The sequence below is a fragment of the Acartia tonsa genome, chromosome 14 (genome assembly GCF_053477335.1).
Source record: "Acartia tonsa isolate MP-2025a chromosome 14, ASM5347733v1, whole genome shotgun sequence".
Taxonomy (NCBI): Eukaryota; Metazoa; Arthropoda; class Copepoda; order Calanoida; family Acartiidae; genus Acartia; species Acartia tonsa.
In genome coordinates this window covers 26,113,529-26,133,236 of record NC_137273.1, presented here as the reverse complement: position 1 = coordinate 26,133,236, position 19,708 = coordinate 26,113,529, and the positions used below count along the sequence as shown (strand labels likewise).

The window sequence follows — 19,708 nt, the reverse complement described above, 5'->3', positions numbered from 1 at the left end:
GTTTGTTACAAAATATCTTTAACCCTTAACGGTCGGGGGGGCGTTAAACGCCCCCCATCCGGTTTTTTCTTTCTCATTTTCTGTGTGTGAAAGATAAAGAGCCCAAACTGCGTGACTTTTTAAGTATGGGTATGACACATAACTGAGAGTTGGAATTTTTTAATATCTCTATCCTGGCGGGCACAGGATGCCAGCAAACCTGGCAGGGTGATCCAGGTAAAGAGCAAAAATATTTTTGACTTAAACAAAGCATTTGGTATTTTCTTCTTAGTATTATTTTTAGCGATTTCGAAATTTTGAGTACCCCCCCCCCCCCCCCAACAACAAAATAATATAATTTAAGTAAACTATTATTAGGTTGGACAGGAAGGAAGGGAGGGGTGGGAGGGAGGGAGGGTATATAGAGAGCGAGACATGAGCCTTGCCTCCTTAGTCTACCATGGCAACCAGTTAAGAAACTCAGATCCTCACTACAAGCCAGTCAGAGGTGGACTAACATTACAAACTCTCACTACGCGTCCCACCACTCCCTTCCATCCTGTCCAACAATCTGCTCTGGTATTCGCTAATAAAATCCAACCAATAACAGCCACTCTTATACTGGCACCCTTATGCTCTCACTTACGCACTTAAATAGGACACACACATACCTAATATAAATATAAATTGCACAGTTATGTCATTACAGTTAACTAACACTCTTTAGTCAGGAAGTTTACCAATATATTCGCCGTGAATATTCAACAAACATATCTGGCCGCAGCGCTCGGCTCCCTAGCCTATAACCTAACCTAACCTAACCTAGAATAGTTTTTTGAAATTTAGAAAATTAAAGTACCCCTGACAACAAACATCTGTGGCCGCAGCGCTCGGCTCCCTAGCCTATAACCTAACCTAACCTAAAATAGTTTTTTGAAATTTAGAAAATTAAAGTACCCCTGACAACGTAGTCAGGAAGTTTACCAATATATTCGCTGTGAATATTCAACAAACATATCTGGCCGCAGCGCTCGGCTCCCTAGCCTATAACCTAACCTAACCTAACCTAAAATAGTTTTTGAAATTTAGAAAATTAGAGTACCCCGACATCAAGTTTTAGACAAGGCATAAAGGCAAGGACTTAAATTTAATTCAATAACGTGTCCGTGCTTCGCTCGGCTTCTCCACAGCACGGACACGTTATTGAATTAAATTTAAGTCCTTGCCTTTTTGCCTTGTCCAAAACTTTTCCTCCAGTGGCGTTCTATCCAGACATCTGTCGGGGGGGATAAGAGGATAACGCCTAGCATTTTATCGAACCTAGTAATAGTGTCTAACTTTTTATCTTTGTGAGGTAACAAAAATCGAAGGATGAGAGGGGAGGTGGGAAAGGGAACCCTTAAAAAAAAGAGATGGATTTTTGTTACATCACAAAGATAAAAAGTTAGACACTATTACTAGGTTCCATTTTATCTTACTAAAATACTAAAATATCCTCTAGTAGTACATTCTCATATGAAATACAGGTTTTAAAGTCAATTTCAGGTTCCAGGTATGATCCTGCAGGTCCTGATCCTCCAGGTGTACAGAAATCTTTAAAAGGCTCCTGTGACGGCAATTTTTGACTTAGAGACTTCAAATTTTAAACTTAAGCTTTCCTTACATGTCTACATAATGTACTAAAATTTCATAAAGATCCGCCGCCGTTTTCCCGCCGCTGCCAAGTACAGCTGCGGCCGCTGAAATTTATGTTTTGATATTTCTAATATAAAATTTACATAAAGATAAACATTTTCTGTAAAAACATTGTTCTTCTAGCTTCAAAAATAAGAAAATTACAGCCGTTTGAAATTTTTCAGTAAAAAAGGACCTAAAAACAAAGGTTGTTAAATAAAGGGGTGAAGGAAGCGAAAATTGACTTTGACTCACTTTAGGTCGGAAATTCATTATCAAACAGAGGACTTGCACAAATTTTTTTAGCCCTCTAGCTGTAATAGAAACTGAGATAATAGGGGGGGCGTCCACCCCCCCCCCCCGACTGATTAAGGTGCGGCAAGGGGCCCGACAGTAAAGGGTTAATGCTTGTGAAATAACTTATTTTCAATTTTACTGTTCTAATAGATTTTAATGAGGTAAACAATATGTCTGAGAGTGCATATTAAACTATGTTTCATATATGTACCGCTTGATCTGATACTCTATAATCTTGCAATGTGATCGCACATTTCAGTACCCAGGTTCTACGAAATACCAGAAAAAAACAGTCGTTTTACCAGAAAAGTGGTAAAGCTGGTCAACCTGGTAAAATATACCAGTTTCGTGGTAAATTTTACCAGCAAAAATTTTAGCCAAAAAATTAGTCAAATTTTACCATTTTTTTTGTAAAATTTGACGAAACAAAAAAACCCGTTTTTTGTGTTTTAAATTAAAAACAGCTCTTCATAATCAGTTGTAGTACTTTAAAATAATGACTTCTATACAATGAAGCCTAAATTTAAATTTTTTTTTTTTTTTTTAATTTTACCACTTTTGGAAGTTTTACCAAAAATGTGGTCAATTTTACAACTCTATTTTTCAGGTTAAGTCCGAATTTTCGGACTTAGACAAAAAACGCAATTTGGTCAATTTTTACCAAAAAGTTAGTAAAATTTTACAAGGTATTTTTTTAGGCTAAGTCCAGATTTTTGGACTCTGACAAAAAAAATGAACTTGGTAAAATTTGACCAACTTTTTGGTAAAAATTGACAAGGTAAATTTTTAGGCTAAGTCCAGATTTTTGGACTTTAACAAAAAAAAAAACTTGGTAAAATTTGACCAACTTTTTGGTAAAAATTGACAAGGTAAATTTTTAGGCTAAGTCCAGATTTTTGGACTTTAACAAAAAAAAAAACTTGGTAAAATTTGACCAACTTTTTGGTAAAAATTGACAAGGTAAATTTTTAGGCTAAGTCCAGATTTTTGGACTTTAACAAAAAAAAAACTTGGTAAAATTTGACCAACTTTTTGGTAAAAATTTTTACTTTTTATTGAATTTTTTCGCATAAAAGAAGCTAACTTTTTTTTAAAACCTTGAAAATTATTTCATCATTTCTTTTAAAACATCCTCCCGCATCATCAAAAATATATCAAATTTAATATTTACTTATTTGAGCTAGCTTCATACGAATTAAAATTAAAAGAAAAAAAATCCAGGGTGTGTTTACGCAGATGTGCCGTGTGCATTTGAATTTATCGATTTTTCATCTTTAATATAAATATAAGCTTTCGTATATTCCCCTGAATGTTTCTAAAAGAAAGACAGAGATTTCGAATTATAGAGTAATTTTGCTACAAAACTTATATTTTTAAGTTTTGAAATTTATGGCACCTCTGTGCGCGCATGCGCACTATATTGATAAGCTTATGATTATTTGAATATAGAGTGCCAAAAATAATTATTAGTTTTGATTCAATTTAATCAAATATTTTGAATCAAGAAGTAAATTACTACTCAATTTTCTCTAAATATTTAAATTTGTAGAATTTACAAGGAAGATTTTTTTTAAGCAAGATGTTTAAAAATGTGGCAAAATTGTGGAACAACAATGTTTCATGATTTCTATATTTATGTTGTCTTTGCCAACCGGAAATACCACCGAGATGGGTTTTTAAAAGATGAATGCCACATTTTTTCGGCGTTTTTTAGACATTGATTGATTGAACGTTGACGATAGAATTTCAAACAGAGTATATAACATAAAAATACTGAATTTTAAATTATTTTTTTAGCAATTTTTCTAATGTCTAACACAGCTCTAAAAAGATGCATTAATTAATATGCAGCAAAAATGGATTGAAGATAATCTTTTTTTTTCTATGAAGGCCGTACCATCAAAAGCGAAATAATTAAATAAATCATTGTATACTCTTTTAGATTTCGCGAATGTCGCGCTTGTTATTCATAGCGTAAAAAATGTCGAAAAAACGCGGCAATATCTTTTAAGAACCCGGCCGGAAATAGATTCTATATGGTTAACAACTATATATATATTTAAATATTTTTTTTAATATTGAATGCACTATATTTTTTTATATTCTATCGAATATATATTTTATATGTCATTACAAAACTATATTACATTTAATATTAACATTAAAAAAAAAAAACATCAATTTAAACTTTCGTAACCCTGTAATTAGGTATTGGCGTCAGAAGTACAGTTCACCACGGTCCACGCTTGGGCTAGCATCACATTCACAGCATGGCTCTGCCAGGCTTATAATTAGAAAGGCCAGGGTATTATTATTACAGGTATTGTGTCTTTAAAGGGACTGTGAACGTAAATTTTTCTCATCTTAATATCAAATCTTAACATTATCTGCATAATATCTCACAGATAGAGCAAAACGCGCTTTTGTTTGCTTAAAAAACGGCTTTTTCCGACGATTTTTATAAGGTACAGGGAAAGGAAGAAATTTTTAGTATTATATAAAATGTCCATTAAATTGATTTTTTGGTATTATCCTCTTAGAAATTTTTTTTTCAATATTGAAAATTTGAGTCCCCCCCCCCCCCCCCCCCCGACTTGAGTAGACACTCTGAGGGAAACCGCGAGAATCCTAGTGCTCTAACTCTTTTTATTTGTTTCCTAAAGTGGCACCTCCGCCCCAACCCTTCCTTTGTTACCTACATTTTATTGTGTTTTAGTCAAAATTTATTATAGGTATTAAAACTGTGGCAGTTTACAGTGACAGCGACAGAAACTCTATGCATGTAGCCATGGCGGACGAAGCTGTTAGAATTGGTCCAGCTGCCTCACAACAGAGCTATCTCAGGGGAGATACTATTTTAAAGGTATATTATACCGGAGAGAGGAGATACTGTTTATTAAACTAGTGCCAAAAGTTTTATAATTACGTTTACATTTTCGTTGGTTTACAACTTTCGACATCAGGACTTTAGTGAATTTTGATTGGTTAGCTCAATAGGTTGAGTGTTCGAACGTTTCAACCACTAATATTAATCCAAGGGGTAATTTTGTTAATCATCATTGAGGATTTACATCAATTTATCGACCATTGTTTTGTCTTATCCCTTTATATCTCTGACATTATACTGTTAGGTATTAGTTTTAGATGGACATTACAAGAATTGATTGATTAAAATAATCCTTAAATAAAAGTAACAGGATGTTTGTTTGTCTTCGTTTGTAGCGAAATATCTAGCGTACGTACACGTCTCTCCTCTACATTGAAGCTTATTGTATGTCTCGGAAAGGTTTTAATTTATACATGGATTTTTTTATAGGCCTAAAAAAAATTACCCCAAAAATTTTATTTTTTAAAAACTTTGAAAAATTAAAATTCAAGGTAGTGGGTCGGCTCTTTCCCAGCCCCCCCCCCCCCCTCCCCACACCTTTCACATTGCAAAAAAATGGGTGTTGTTTTTTGCTTAATGGTGTGATTGATAATTTAAATTGAAACTTGGAAGAATCTACCTATTAAGATTTAGAATAACTCTTATAAAGGGTGTTTAAAAAAAAATCAATCGCTTCACTCTTTTCATTATAAACCCTACAGTTTTGGTCAAAAACTAACAAAAAATGACCCAAATCATGTCCAAGCAATGACAATGAGAAAACACTAATGAATTTTGATTTTACTCACCTCTCCTGCGCACTACAGTTCGAGTCCTAGCTCTTGTGGAAAATTTTTCTCTACGTCGAGAGTGCATATTTATTTCAAATTAAGACAGTTTTGTCTGTTTTAAAAAATAATAAACTGTCTAAAGTACTTAAAATCTTTCAGATAGACCCCATAATGTTTTAAGTTTTTGATGGGGCATATAAAGACCCTTCTATAGACGTCTTAACCAGATTTCTGACTCAATCCTTGCAAATTTGGCATCAAAAAGACAGACCCATCAAAGATTGAGATATGACTGCACTGTCTTTTAAAAAAAAGAACAAACAGTCTTAAGTACCTAAAATCTTGTAGATAGAACACATAGTGTTTATAATTTTTGATGGGGCATGTCAAGAGCTTTCTTTAGACACCTTAATCAGGTTTCTAACACAATCCTAGCCATTTTGACATCAAAAAGAAAGATCTGTCAAACATCAAGAACTAGAGAGACCTGTCATGTCTAAATGTTTGATGGGTCTGTCTTTTTAATGCCAATTTGGCTAGAATTGACTTAGAAACCTGGTTAAAGTGTCTATAGAAAGGTTTTTCAATGCTTCATCAACAAATCTAAAATTATGGGGTCTATCTACAAGATTTTAAGTTCTTATGACGATTTGTTGATTTTTAATCTCCATGTAAGGAAAAATCCTACACAAGGGCTAGGACTCGAGCTGTTGTGCTCAGGAGAGGTTAGTAGAAATCAAAATTCAATAGTGCTTTCTCATTGTCATTACTTGGACATGATTTGAGTCATTTTTTGTTAGTTTTTGACTAAAACTGTAGGGTTTATATTGAAAAGAGTGAAGCGATTGGTTTTTTTTTAAACACCCTTTATGCATCATCCTATTATATAAAGCAGTAAGACTTTTTTTCTAAATAACTACTGATCCGATTGGGTTCTCTATTTTAGGTAGGCATCACATAGGTCCTGAGTTGGTTTTATTCTATTTTCTGATCATATTTAAGCCAAACTTTTATAATAACGTATTCTTATTCGTTGGCTTAACAACTTTGGGGATTAAGTGATCCCTGATTGGTTGGTACATTAAGTTGAGTGTCCAAACGTATCAACCACAAAAGGTAATCTATGTAAGGGGTAATTTTGTGTATCATCAATGGGGTTGTACATGTACAGTACATTAATTTGTCGACCATTGTCTTATCCCTTAAGATTCTTGGGTAAATGGATATATTATTACCTGGATGTTACACCAGTTTTTCATGTACTCTAATAAAGCGGTACTCACAGCGGGCTAAAATAAAGATACACCCTTATTCCTCCCTTACAACACCCCCTTACCTCCTTCTGGGTAAACGATCTGACCAAGTCCATGTTAGGAACCTAAATTCATGACAACAAATTTCCATGATATGTCATTAATAATATCCACGTGTATTTTATATCCCTGGACAGGTAATATTTTCCATTTGACTGCAGGGAGGGAGTGGATATTAGACTGGAAGTTATACTGGTACCCAAAGTTTTATAAACACGTTAGCTCACAACTTTAAATCTTGATTGGTTCATTCAAACTAGCAGTGTCTGAACTAATCTAAGGTGTTGTTTTGTTCAATATATTTGGGGATTTATATATGTATATTTCGTTCATTATCTTGTCCACGGTCATTAGTGTGAGGAATGGGGTTGACAACACATCCCTTAAAATTAAAATTATGTAGATTCCCCCCCCCCCCGTTTTTTAAAAACCTCTAAGATTACATCCCTTCCCGTAAAAACCCTGTGCACGCCACTGTACTGCTTACGTTTTTTTCTGGTTAATTTCAAGAATGTAATATTATATTAATAAGAATGATACCTACCTTTTAATTTAAATTTTTTTTTTTATCAGGAGAAAGGAGTTATATTTGTTGGTCCACCGTCCACTGCCATTAGAGATATGGGTATCAAGTCTACATCTAAGGTAAATGATAGAGTAGCTACTCCGGAACTTATTTTGGTTGATTTCAAGTAGAAAAAAATAACACTCTATACTATACCGGAGTAACAGGATGTCTGTTCATTTGTCCTGTACGATCTCAATCTTCTGGTCTTCCATAATTTTCAGGGAATGTTTATGCTGTTTTTTGGCGGGGGGGGGGGGGGGTATGACACCGCTTCTTGGAAAAATGACCTCGAATATTTTCATTGGTAAAAACCCTCCAACCATCCTCTTTTAAGACGAAACACAAGTAGGCTCTAGGAAAAGCAACTGTGTATTTAAAAGAAGTCTGTCGTTACAATTTTTCTAATATTTAACCTGTTTTTTAGATGATCATGGAAGCCGCTAACGTACCTGTAATCCACGGTTACCACGGAGAGGACCAGAGCCTGGACACCTTGAAGGCGGAGGCAGACAAGATCGGGTTCCCTGTTATGATGCCGAGTAGTATGGACACAGCATGTTCTTGTTAGCCAGGGATGTTGTTACTGCTTATGTTTTCCAGGTAAGCTTTCCCTTTATTTTTTCTCGTTCTGCGTTTTCAAAGATGTTTAGTTAGATAAGTTTGCTGATTTTTTTGCCACGTGTCAAGATGCCTGTAGGAAATGAATGAGGGGGGAGAGGGGGAGTCGAACCTACACACTTTTATTTTTGCTTTCAAAAGAAAAAATTTAGGTGTGAGAGTAAGGGGGGGGGGGAAGTTCTGACACATTTGCGTAAACAGCGAGTATAGGCTTTATCTTTGGGACGGACGGACGGACGGACGGACGGACGGACGGACGGACGGACGGACGGACGGACGGACAGACATCGTTCTACTTTGTATTATAGATTAGATATTTAGTAGGGAGGGATGGGACATTGGGCTGTAAATTACACTAGCCCCCAAAGTTTTCAAATAACATTTTCTTATTCTTTGGCCTAACAACCTTGGGTACTTTTATTGATTTTTTATTGGTTGGTTCATTAAGTTGAGTGTCCTAACATTTCAATCACTTATTGTAATCTACAGAAGGGGTAACGATGTGTATCATCATTAGAGATGAACATCAATTTATCAGCCATTGTCTTATCCCTTTATATCCCTGTAATTATCTAATTAACTAATGAGCAATTTTATTCCAGGTTGAATATCAGTGATACGAGGTCGAATGGGGCCGGTGCCCAGCAAATCCAGGAGGTTGCGCAACAGTTTTTCGCGGCCAGAGCAGTAGAATCAAGAAAAATATGTTTAAGTGTTGTTTCAATCAATAAAGATAAAAATGAAAACAATTTTTTTTTATTTTTGCGATTTATACCTACAAGCGATGTTTTTCTATAATTAAGGTCGTTTTTTACCACTTTCTCGTGATTTTTACCACCCGTTTTTACCACAATTTTTGGTAAATTTTTACCATATTTACCCTATTTCTGGTAAAATTTTACCAATTTAGGGCAAAAATATTACCAGGTGTTGAACAGTTTTACCACTTTTTCGGTAAAATCTTACAGAAATTTGTGGTAAATTTTACCAAAAAAGTGGTAAAAATTGGTCAAAATCTGGTATAAATTTGCGTCCTAAAATGGTAATATTTTACCGGAAATCTGGTAAAATTTTACCGATAATTGTGGTAAAAATCGATGGTAAAAAGCGTCACAGAGTACCACAAAAAGTGTTTTTACCACGGTTACGGTAAAATTTTACCACCTTTTAAATCGTATAGGCTGGTAAAATTTTACCATAAAAGTGGTAAAAACTAGGTTTTTTTATGGTATTAATTCCGTCCTGGGTATATTTGGAATATATAGTTATTCATCGCATCTTGTCATAAAGAGGTTTCCGCGGATATGAAAATGAAAAATTATAATGTTAATATTATGGTATTGAATTAATTCTTTTTTATTTTAACATTTGTCTGTTATACAATGCTATACATGATTTTTCAGTATTCCTGAAAACCGGTTCTAATCCAGCGGATATTTTTCGGTTTCGAATTAATGCTTGAATAACTATTCCAGTTTGGCCAATATTCTATACGTACGACGAATAACTATTATGGTAATACTTTAGGACATTATTTTTCTAATAGTGGCTGGGTCTGATTTGGTAGTAATAGATTTAAAAAAAAAACATTTTATCATAATACTTTTTTGTACACGATGCGGAAGTACGTCATTACGGAATACCCTTGCTGCGAAAGGACGAACGGACTACCCAGTACCCATACTATACAGTAGCTGCGCTAATGTTATGGTAAATCCTAAACTTATATTAAAGTAAATTCCATAGTTACCAAAATAATATACAATATTTACACTACAGGGAATAAGGATAGTACATATTATTTAAAAAGATATTTGATTGGACTGAAGAATAGGAGATAAGGGAAAGGGTGGATAGTTTTTCGTTTCTTTGTTTACTAGTTTAGTTAGGTTATATTGGGTACTGGGTAGGCCCGCAGGGTTAGTACACCGTAGTTATAGACCTTCAACAAATGAAAGACTTTCGGGACATTACTTTGTTTAAATGAAAAGTTAAGTTTTTTTTATTTTAGTTTGGTATGATGTTATTGTTATCAACATAAAGCATTTAACAGGTATTTAAAATTTTAAATATCAAAACATAATTTATTTCATTTACATTATTTTGTATATATTTCTTATATTCCCTGTATGAAAACAACAGATGATAATACGTCATTTATAAATCTTTTTTGTAATATGAAAATGTATAGAAAATTATTTTTTACCTGTCTTTTAAATATGCTAGTTTTAGAGTCTTAAATGTAGATATGAGACAGTGGGTTTGTCTGTCGTTTATTTCAAATTGTACTGTAATTGAATTTAATATAAAGTTGATGGGAATGATATAAGGCCTCTAATATAATATGAAGAGAAAGACACCCAATACACATATGTTTGTGTGTGTGGGAGTTGTGTGTGTGGGTGGGTGTGTGAATGTGTTTGTGTGAGTGTGTGTGAATGTGTGGACTTGTGTGTGTGTGTGTGTGTAATGTGTATGTGTGTTTGTTTGTCTAAGTATTTTATTTCAAAATTTTTACTCTTTTTTTCGACAGTTTGAATAAGTACATTGTGTTGTTGTTACAATTGTGATACTATTTTTTGATTGATCAGAAAACTTTCTATTTATTATACAAACTTTTAACAAATATTTATTGTCCGTGTATTTTCCCCTAATGACAAAGTTTTTTGAACTTTTACTAAATGACCAGAATCCGAATTTCGGGTATAGTCCTTTTCGTGACAATGCTCCGTAAGAGGTGATTCTTCGTATTTTTCACAGTAGCCTTTCTTCTATTTCTAGCCCTTGCGGGGGGCTCTAACCCTGCGTGTCCAATTGTCTAACCCTGTGGGGCAATCACCTAACCTAATATAACCTACCCTAAAATAACCTATCAAAAGACATTATAAAAATACGACGAATCGCCCCTTAAGAGGCGTTGCCACGAAAGGGTCTATTCCCCGAATTTCTGCCTGATTAAACGTGGGTCTGAGTCATGCTGAAGAAGCATGTATTACATCATAGTTAAGAGGATTTTCGACGAAAAATAAAGGGCTGATCATTGTTTTGTTGGCCCAGATCGAGTCCTCGGCCAAACTGGCTCACTAAAACTGGTATCAGTCCTGTATTTTTTTATTCATTAACATCCACAGGTATCTGTCTCTAATACAACATGCGATAAATGACTTATTTTAAAATAGGGAAACATCATGGCAATTTATCTCATGAAAAGAATTAGATCATTGGTAATGCTGCCTTTTAAGGTATTGATTAATTTTTAAAATAATGTAACATAAGTTCCATCATATTTTGAATTACATATCAAAATCTGTTTGTCTGTCAATCAGTCGAACAGACAACTAGACCTAAAGACTTATATGTAGAGTAGCGTTGCTACTTAAACAAGGGTGACAACATCAATAAGAACCGAAGCACAAAAATTCGTGGATGAACTGACCGTCCTTGTTGTATTCTTCAAACGACGGGAAATTTAATTTTGATATCTTTAACTGAAAAATTTTTGAAAATCGGACTAAAAACACCAAAGATATGGTGAAAAATGGGGAAATTAAAAATAGCCTTAAAAAGCAATCTGACCGCCATTGGTGTTTTATAGTTAATTGTGCTCCTTAATGATGGGAATGTAGTTAAAAAATTTCAGCATTTTACCTTTTATAGGAGCTGAGTAAATCCCATTTTCCCCATAGCGTTACGGACGGACTGACGGACAGACAAAGTGAATTATAGAGTAGCTTCGCTACTAACAACAGAGATATTAAAGGATAAGATAATGAATGATAAATTGATATACTTACATATATCCCAAATGACAACCAACCAATGATAATAAACAAAATAATCTGCAGATCTAAAATATTTTGTTTAATGTTAGACACTTACTGGTTTAGAACCAATCAATTAAAGTAATCAAGTCTTTGAGCCAACAAATAACAGATAATGTGGTTACAAAACTTTGGGTACCAGTATAATTTACAGTCCAATATTACCTCCCTAAAAATGTTCAACATAAAATTTTCTTGCAGATAGGTCTTGATATGGCATTTAAAAGTTCTGATTCAAATTTACCAATAATGTACAATGATGATGAGGTTATCATTCACGAGGTTCAAAGCAACAGGTAGTTATTTTCATTTTTAAAAGCCAATTTTTTCTATAATATTGGTCGTTCTGTCCGTCCGCCCCTCCTTCCGTAACGGCTAGCTCTTTTCGTTAATTAAAACAGGTTAGAATTGTCCTATCGATTTCAAATTTTGCATGGTGATTTCTGTAGTAGTTAGGTACGACTTAGAAAGCGCAGCAACCCTATAATAGTTACCAGAAAGTCAGTACGTCCATTTAAAACATGCTAACTTTTTACTTTATTGATATAAAAATTTTTTATGTTAAAATTATCTGATTCATATGATTTTTGGAATACTGATTCCTATTACAACAAGGTACAATGTTATAAGTGAAGTATCCCTATTATCAATTCCTAAAAATATATGTCCTCAAACAGTATCCTGTATTTGCGCAGTTTTGCAACAAATTTGCTTACAATTTTGTATAGACATATGCATTAATATTCTACTTATTCAGTTCTGACACTCTTTAAGAGTAAATGTTCGTTTGTCCTTCCGTTTCAGAGCTTCGCTTTTATGGATGTTTTCATCCTTGTTTTAACACACGGAGTGTTTTCTATAAAATTTAGGTTTCCTCAATTTATAACTTTGAATTTCTTTCAATAAAGATGTTTAATATGGATATAATTAGAATTTTACAGTTGCTTAACCCTTTACAGTCGGACCCCTTGCCGCACCTTAATCGGTCGGGGTGGGGGGCGTTCAACGCCCCCCCCCCCTCCTCCTTATTATCTAAGTTCCTATTAGAGCTAGAGGGCTAAATTTTTTTGTGCAAGTCCCCTGTTTGATAATGAAGGTTTCTTGCACAAAATATTTTAGCCCTCTAGCTCTAATATGAACTGAGATAACAGGGGGGGGGGTGTTGAATGCCCCCCCCCCCCCCCCCCGACATATTAAGGTGCGGCAAGGGGCCCGACTATTAAGGGTTAACTAGTCATTTAATCGTTCTAATAATCACCACACCAAAGAGACAACTGTATAGATTAAAAAACTTTATGTCAAAAAAGCAAAACTATACTTCATCATCATCGCCATTTATCTCTTCTTTCCAGAGCGTAGGCCACGCACAATGGTTCTCCATTTATCTTTGAATTGGGCATCAGTAGAGGCTCCACTGAAAGATGAAAAATTCTCTTCTCTCAGTTCCTCAAGGAATTCACTCCTCCAGGTTGTTTTTGGTCTACCTGGTTTCCTTTTTCCTGTGAATGGGTCCTAAGTCAAGGCTTGATTGGTTAAATCATCATGCCCTTTCCTTAGAGTGTGCCCCAACCATCTCCATTTTCTCTGTTTTATTGTCAGTTTGATGTCTGACATATCACTGCGCTCTAAAAGCTCAGCATTTGTGATCTTGTTTGGCCAAAAGATCTTGTGGATTCTCCTAAGACATTCGTTGACATATGTTTGTAGCTTGGAGACCACTATACTTGCTATCTGGTTATTAATATAGGGCTGTTACGCTTTCTAAATCAACGGCCATTACTATTATTACAAAAGGACAGATCAACAATAAACAACATGAGCCTCTCCTCATAAGGAAATTTTAAAACATTTTTATTAGTCTCTATTTAAATATAAAACATAAAAAATTGCAAAAAAAACCTTATCTTTTCAAAATAGAAAAGTACAGTTTTTGCAGCCTACACAAAAGTGATTTTTTTTATAAAATAAAGTATGACAAAATACATTAAATAAAAGCTTACAACTCAACATTGCATTGCCGTATGAATTTTTAATCTGTTATGTATTTTATGATTGACATTTATCATGTACTTTTAATTTATTTAGAAAAAAATATATTCTTTAATTATGTAATAAAACATTTAATATTAATATAAAAAGTAGGTAACATAATGCTTGTCGGCCTGTGTGTAGCTAACCGCTATATCGATATAGTTCTCCTTTACAGTGTCACGGGAAGGATAGTGCCCTAAGAGTTTCCTGAGGGCGTAACCGCTATTAGGTTAGGTTGCCTTTTCTAAGTAATTTGTACAATATTATATGTACAAACCCACATTTAGATGTAAAGTTTTTTCTTTATGTAAAATTTTAATTAGTTAATTATTTCGTTACAATCTAAATATGAATTTGAATATTAATTTCATATAATAATTGTCAATTCCCGCATGCTACTCTATAATCAAGGCATGTTCGTAAGGGTGTTCGTTAGACTATAAAAGTTTTAAAGATTTTTAATCAATATAATAGATTTGAAATCTGCATAAAATTTTAAGGATTTTTTATAAAATTAGTTTTTTATATAATTCTTTATTTAAAGGCGCAAATACAAATTAAGTTAAATAATTTTGAGATCTGTGATTGGTGGATTGAAAACTATCTGCGCTCTGATTGGAGAAGCTTAAGTGACGTACATCATTTAACCAATTAGAGCGTAGGTAGTTTCCAATCCAGCTATCCTATTGGTCAAAATTTATTAACTTAAATCGTATTTGCGCCTTTAAATAAAGAATTATATAAAAAACGAATTTTATAAAAAATCCTTAAAATTTTATGCAGATTTCAAATCTATTATATTGATTAAAAATCTTTAAAACTTTTATAGTCTAGTGTTCGTTTTCTCTAATCTAATTTATTTTACCTACCAGGTTATATATAGTTTAAAATCAATATTTTAGTCATTACATTAAAAATCTAGCCCCTAGAGGCCTCCAAGGTAAATCTCCTTTTCATTTTAGTTTTTAAAAAAATTATTTAGAGGAGGGGGGGGGGGTATTTATTTCAAAGGGTGAATTATCTTTAGAAGGTGGATTTACCCTCCACAAAATAGATATAAACCTCACCTGAACTATAAGTGAGAGTAATAGTTAGCGATCCTTCGCTACAAACATACACAGACATACATCCTGTTATTTTTAGTGTAAGGATTAATAATATTGACAAAGAGTGGACGAAAAGTGTACGGAAATAATAAAATATGTAATTAATTGGGTTATTCCTCACAGTAACTAGCTAAGCACAATACTCCCCCCCCCCGTTAATTTTGAAATAAATTAAAACCAAGAGGAAGTTAGGTAAGATTAAATTGGGTACTGAATTGAGTTAGGGCACATTAGGTTTAGGTCCCGGATGGCTAGGGCTCCTGCAGGGGTTATGCATCGCAGTAAAAAACTGCCACCTCCTCCCCCCCCTGTTCAATAAATTTTCAATTTATTTCAAGAATAAGAAAAGGGGTTTTCTATGCTCAACAGACACTTTATGGAAAATCACTAATTAATTGATTCATGTACATACACTATTACAAATAATAAGTTTGAACAGAGATATGCATTGGGAAGATAATAAAACCGAGTATGGTCATAACAAGCAAATGTAATAAATACCAATCTTTATATAAAGCAGTTTTTTTCGCGTGAAGCTTAAGGTTTAAAAGACTGTTAAACTAGTTCAGTTCTCTTTTTAGAGAAGCTTCAAACAGGTACCGGGATAATTATAGGCTTTCTTGATTTAAGATTTGATTCAAGGGATGGTTTTATTTTAGTTTCTGCCAGACTGCCACCTGCCACATTCTGACTTACCTCTTTAATACAAAGCCCTAAGATGCTAGGGGAGTATCTTTAAGTCCTTTTATATTAAGCTAGTAGCAATATATTTATTTGTCAATTAAGATACCAATCACCGAGAAGCCATGATTTTAAAGAAGCTTCACATAGGCCTTATTATAAAGCTATTCCATGTTTACCGAATTGGTATTAAAGATTAGTTTAGATGTCAGACAAATGTCAAAAATTAAATGTGAACCTCTTTTGTTTTCTACTTTAGACTAGGAACCAGTTCAGAAATCATTTGTCTTTACAAATAAACTTTTCCTTTAACATTTCCGTCAATTAACCATTGTCAAACGTTTTCTAGAAAAGTTTTTGAATTAATTTTCCCCTTCCATTTTCATGACGAACTATTATATGTATTTTTCTTATCTTTGTAATATTAATCATTAATGGCATTGCTATACATTTTTTTATTATAATTTATATTTCTTACAAAATGGTGAATTAAGTAGGAATCACTTTATGTAATCAATTATGTTCAAAATAAAGCTTAAATTATTTTGAACCATTCCTTTTTTTGTAACTATTTTTTAATCTAATACATAATAAAATTTGTTTAATTCTTTCTCGCCCCAATGACCTCAATGGCAGTATTCTCCAAAACGATTGTCCGTATGTTAAGTTTTTTTAAAAGCCCTGCTCCTTAACTGAAATGCATTGGATTATACATTTTTCTTGCCTAAAAGCCTTAAAATAATTTTCAGTCGTTTTATATAGTAATGTGATGTCTATCTGTTGTAAATGGTAGGATGTTTGTGTGTCTATCTACGTGATATATTGCATTTCTTGGCCGATTAGTAAAAACGTTTTTTTTCAGACCTTTGTTAGGAAGTATTTTTTAATCTTTTCCTTCAATTTTTTTTAGCTAAAATGAGAAAACACTAAAAAATTTGGAAGAGATAAGGAGAGTCCAACTGAGTATAATTATTTTTCTGTGGTATAATAGCAGCAGTTATAATCATACCTATTATGGTGAAATAACTTTATTTATATCATATCATATTATAATTTTAGTTATCATAGTTTTAGTGAAAAACGTCAATGCGTCAATCTAGCACTTAAACCATTCCCTTAATGTGGGGTTAGGGTAATTTTTTAGGGTTTTCCTAATACACAAAATAACCTAATCTAACCTGACCTAAAGTAATAATCAAACAAACAATACTACCCTCCCAGCTATCTTTAATTTCTTTCAAATGATACGAGAGAGATATTAGTAACCAATTATGTCATTAATTAGCACAGGAAAATGTATTCTTTCAAAGATGGAGGGATATAAAACTTAAAACCACTTCATGATTTAAATTTACAAATTTAATTGAATAAAACCTTACTAAGTGTTATATGAACAGTCCCTAAATTGGAGAACTCAATTGGCTCAATGGTCCTTGCAATCTAAACGGAAAGGCAAAACCTTAGTACTTTATATAAGAGGACAAAAAACTGGAAATGTTTAAGTATGATGTATGTGTGAAATAAAATAAATATTTGTACTTCATGACCGTTAGGCCAGAGTCTTGTTTCATATTCAAACCTATTTATTCAATTTAAAATGATTTTAGCTCAAAATTTCTTTTGATTTAATTAAAAACTTCAATCAAAGATAAAAAATAATTGAATAGAAGATAAGACAAAGTATTTCAATGTCATTATAAATATTAAAGTGTCCCTGTTAATTTAATTTAAAATAATTATAAACAAGGGCGAAATCGTCAAAAAGAGCGAAGATCATCAAATAAGACGAGCATACTTAAAGTGTTTCAGAACTCAGATTATTGTAAAATCTTAATACTTTTAATGGAGAAGTTGAGGCAAAACTTTGAAAAACATTCTTTGAATTGTCTTATTTTGAAATACTTCTCGGCTACTATTGAAGAAAGATTGGATTTTTTTAGATTCCCTTTAAAAATTAGCATCCAGATTATAATACATGGTCCGTTGGTTTGTCGGACATGCTATTGACCTCATAATTACTTTGTTTTTCAGTGAAAAGATGGCGAACTTGGTCAGAAAGTTCTTTATTCTTATGTGGAAAAATCTACTTGGAAAGGTTAGACTAATAGATTTCTTGCTGTAGATGGTCAATCAGACACCATAATCTGTCCAACTTGAAAAAAAATACTTACAGACATTCATTTTTTGCCGCATATAATTCAATATTAAATTAGACGACAAAATTTGTCCAAGCACAGCTATTCAATAAAAATCAACTGTTTATTACATGGATGAAAAGAAAAGAAATAACTTGTTCCATGATGTTCAAACTTTATAACAGATGTTGGGTAAAATAAATAAATAAAAAAAACTAAGGCTAGCTTAGGAGTTAAGGGTTTCGAACCGCGTTGAAAACACATCTATCAACTTTTGGCCTCTTGGGGCTTACAAAAATGTATTGATTACATAATTTTACACTCATATGCTATCATCTGTCTGTATTTTATTATCTGTGGAAAATTGTTTTATTTGTGTAGAAAAGACATTGGATTGGTTCAATTTTGGAAATAATAGTACCTGCTATTCTATTTGCTGTTTTGGTGGTTCTCAGAACTGAAGGTACCGTAGATTTTTTTTAACATTTGAAAATAAGGGTGAGTTGGTAACTTTTTTCCTTATTTCTAATCCCAGCTGGAGAGAACTAAACCTGTAGGGCTAGCCAGTAACCAATATAACCCAACCTTATTTGATCTAAAATAATAAGCAAATAAACAAAAAAAATACCTTTCTCTTATTTTCAATTAATATCAAGTGTAGGGGATGGAGGGGTACTACAATTGCTGCTGAGCATACTTTGTTTGATAGAACCAGTGCTTGTGTCTGGCTTTCTGTATTTATGCATAGTCCCTGGTTTTATCATATTTAGCAAGAATCTAGGGATAAGACAATGAAATTAAATTTGTATTTTAAATCACAATAAGGCAAAATATTTACTACTTCTTTCGGTTAACATTATATTTGAGTTCATGATTTTCTCCTGATCTATCTTTTTTTTATCCCTCTCTTTTTAATGACCTCTGATCATCTTCTCTTTAACTAACTGTTTCTGTTTGTCCATCCATGTTTATTTTGTGCTTCGCCACTTATGGCTGTTGTCATCCTTGTTATTACCTTTTTTTATTTCAGGGGGTGAAGATTTGAATCCTAAATATTATGAAGCAAGTACGCCGGATGCGGTGCTACTACCCGTACAGTTTTGTACATCAGTTATACCAAAAATAGCTATAACAGACGGGTAATTAATTATTTTGGAAAGTTTATGAAAAACTGTTTAATATTTTAGTGTTGCTCTTAAACAGAATAAGAATTGTTAAATATAAAATTCTTCTATAATCCCGGATTTCTAATAAAAATGATTTCATCAGCACTTAGTGAGAGATTAAAGGATAAAGATAAATAAAAGCCTCTAGTGGCACTTGGATGAAGGTAAATGAGGGGGGCGAAAAGGAATTGGACTTTACACTTTTAGATTTATACAGAACTTATGCATTTTTGGGAGTGGCATATTTTTTAGGGGCGATTTCTCCCCTAGAATAGTTACAAACCTTACTTAACAAAAGCTTGATTTTAAAGGGTAACATTTCGGTTGAGCCTTGCGGTCTTAAGCTTCAGGCAATACATACACACATCCAATTACTTTTATATAAGGAAAATTAAATTTGTTTAGGACAAAGAATTTCTCGCTGCTCTACTCGCCAGCAGACAACCAGCAAGTTGATAGAATCATGAAATTAGTAGGTTAGCATTTAACATTGTACAAAATAAAAAATATACATTAGAATGAATAGAATTTATTAACTAATGCATGCAATACATTTAAATATTAAATATACATAATAAATCATATTAAAAATTGCATAGCAAGAAGTAAGTAAGCCTTTGAGTAGGCCGTAAATTTACCTCTTTAATTCATTCTATTTTTTT

At 33.0% G+C, this 19,708-nt stretch overlaps 2 protein-coding genes across 2 annotated transcripts in view; both read left to right on the top strand.

Annotated features, from left to right (window-relative positions):
- The first annotated feature begins 7,407 nt into the window (after positions 1-7,407).
- LOC145305675 (methylcrotonoyl-CoA carboxylase subunit alpha, mitochondrial-like) lies at positions 7,408-8,857 on the top strand. The gene is made up of 3 exons (XM_080147387.1): positions 7,408-7,565; positions 7,913-8,088; positions 8,709-8,857. The coding sequence occupies exons 1-2, from the start codon at positions 7,542-7,544 to the stop codon at positions 8,054-8,056; spliced, it is 168 nt and encodes a 55-aa protein (XP_080003513.1). The 5' UTR covers positions 7,408-7,541; the 3' UTR covers positions 8,057-8,088; positions 8,709-8,857.
- A 1,265-nt stretch (positions 8,858-10,122) lies between these two features.
- The window catches only part of LOC145305761 (phospholipid-transporting ATPase ABCA3-like), a 54,430-nt gene continuing 44,844 nt past the window's right edge, over positions 10,123-19,708 (top strand). Inside the window, exons 1-7 of the mRNA XM_080147543.1 lie at positions 10,123-10,159; positions 11,286-11,348; positions 12,129-12,223; positions 17,777-17,840; positions 18,262-18,343; positions 18,911-19,019; positions 19,452-19,522. Coding sequence (XP_080003669.1) covers positions 11,295-11,348; positions 12,129-12,223; positions 17,777-17,840; positions 18,262-18,343; positions 18,911-19,019; positions 19,452-19,522 — 475 coding nt within the window. The 5' untranslated portion in view covers positions 10,123-10,159; positions 11,286-11,294. The remainder of the gene's footprint in view (positions 10,160-11,285; positions 11,349-12,128; positions 12,224-17,776; positions 17,841-18,261; positions 18,344-18,910; positions 19,020-19,451; positions 19,523-19,708) is intronic.

What these genes read in the sequence shown, in the direction of transcription:
- LOC145305675 (XM_080147387.1), top strand. Translation starts at nt 7,542, where the DNA reads ATGGGTATCAAGTCTACATCTAAG. An exon ending in GTATCAAGTCTACATCTAAG is followed by an intron (nt 7,566 to 7,912) that starts GTAAATGATAGA and finishes CCTGTTTTTTAG; the next exon opens with ATGATCATGGAAGCCGCTAA.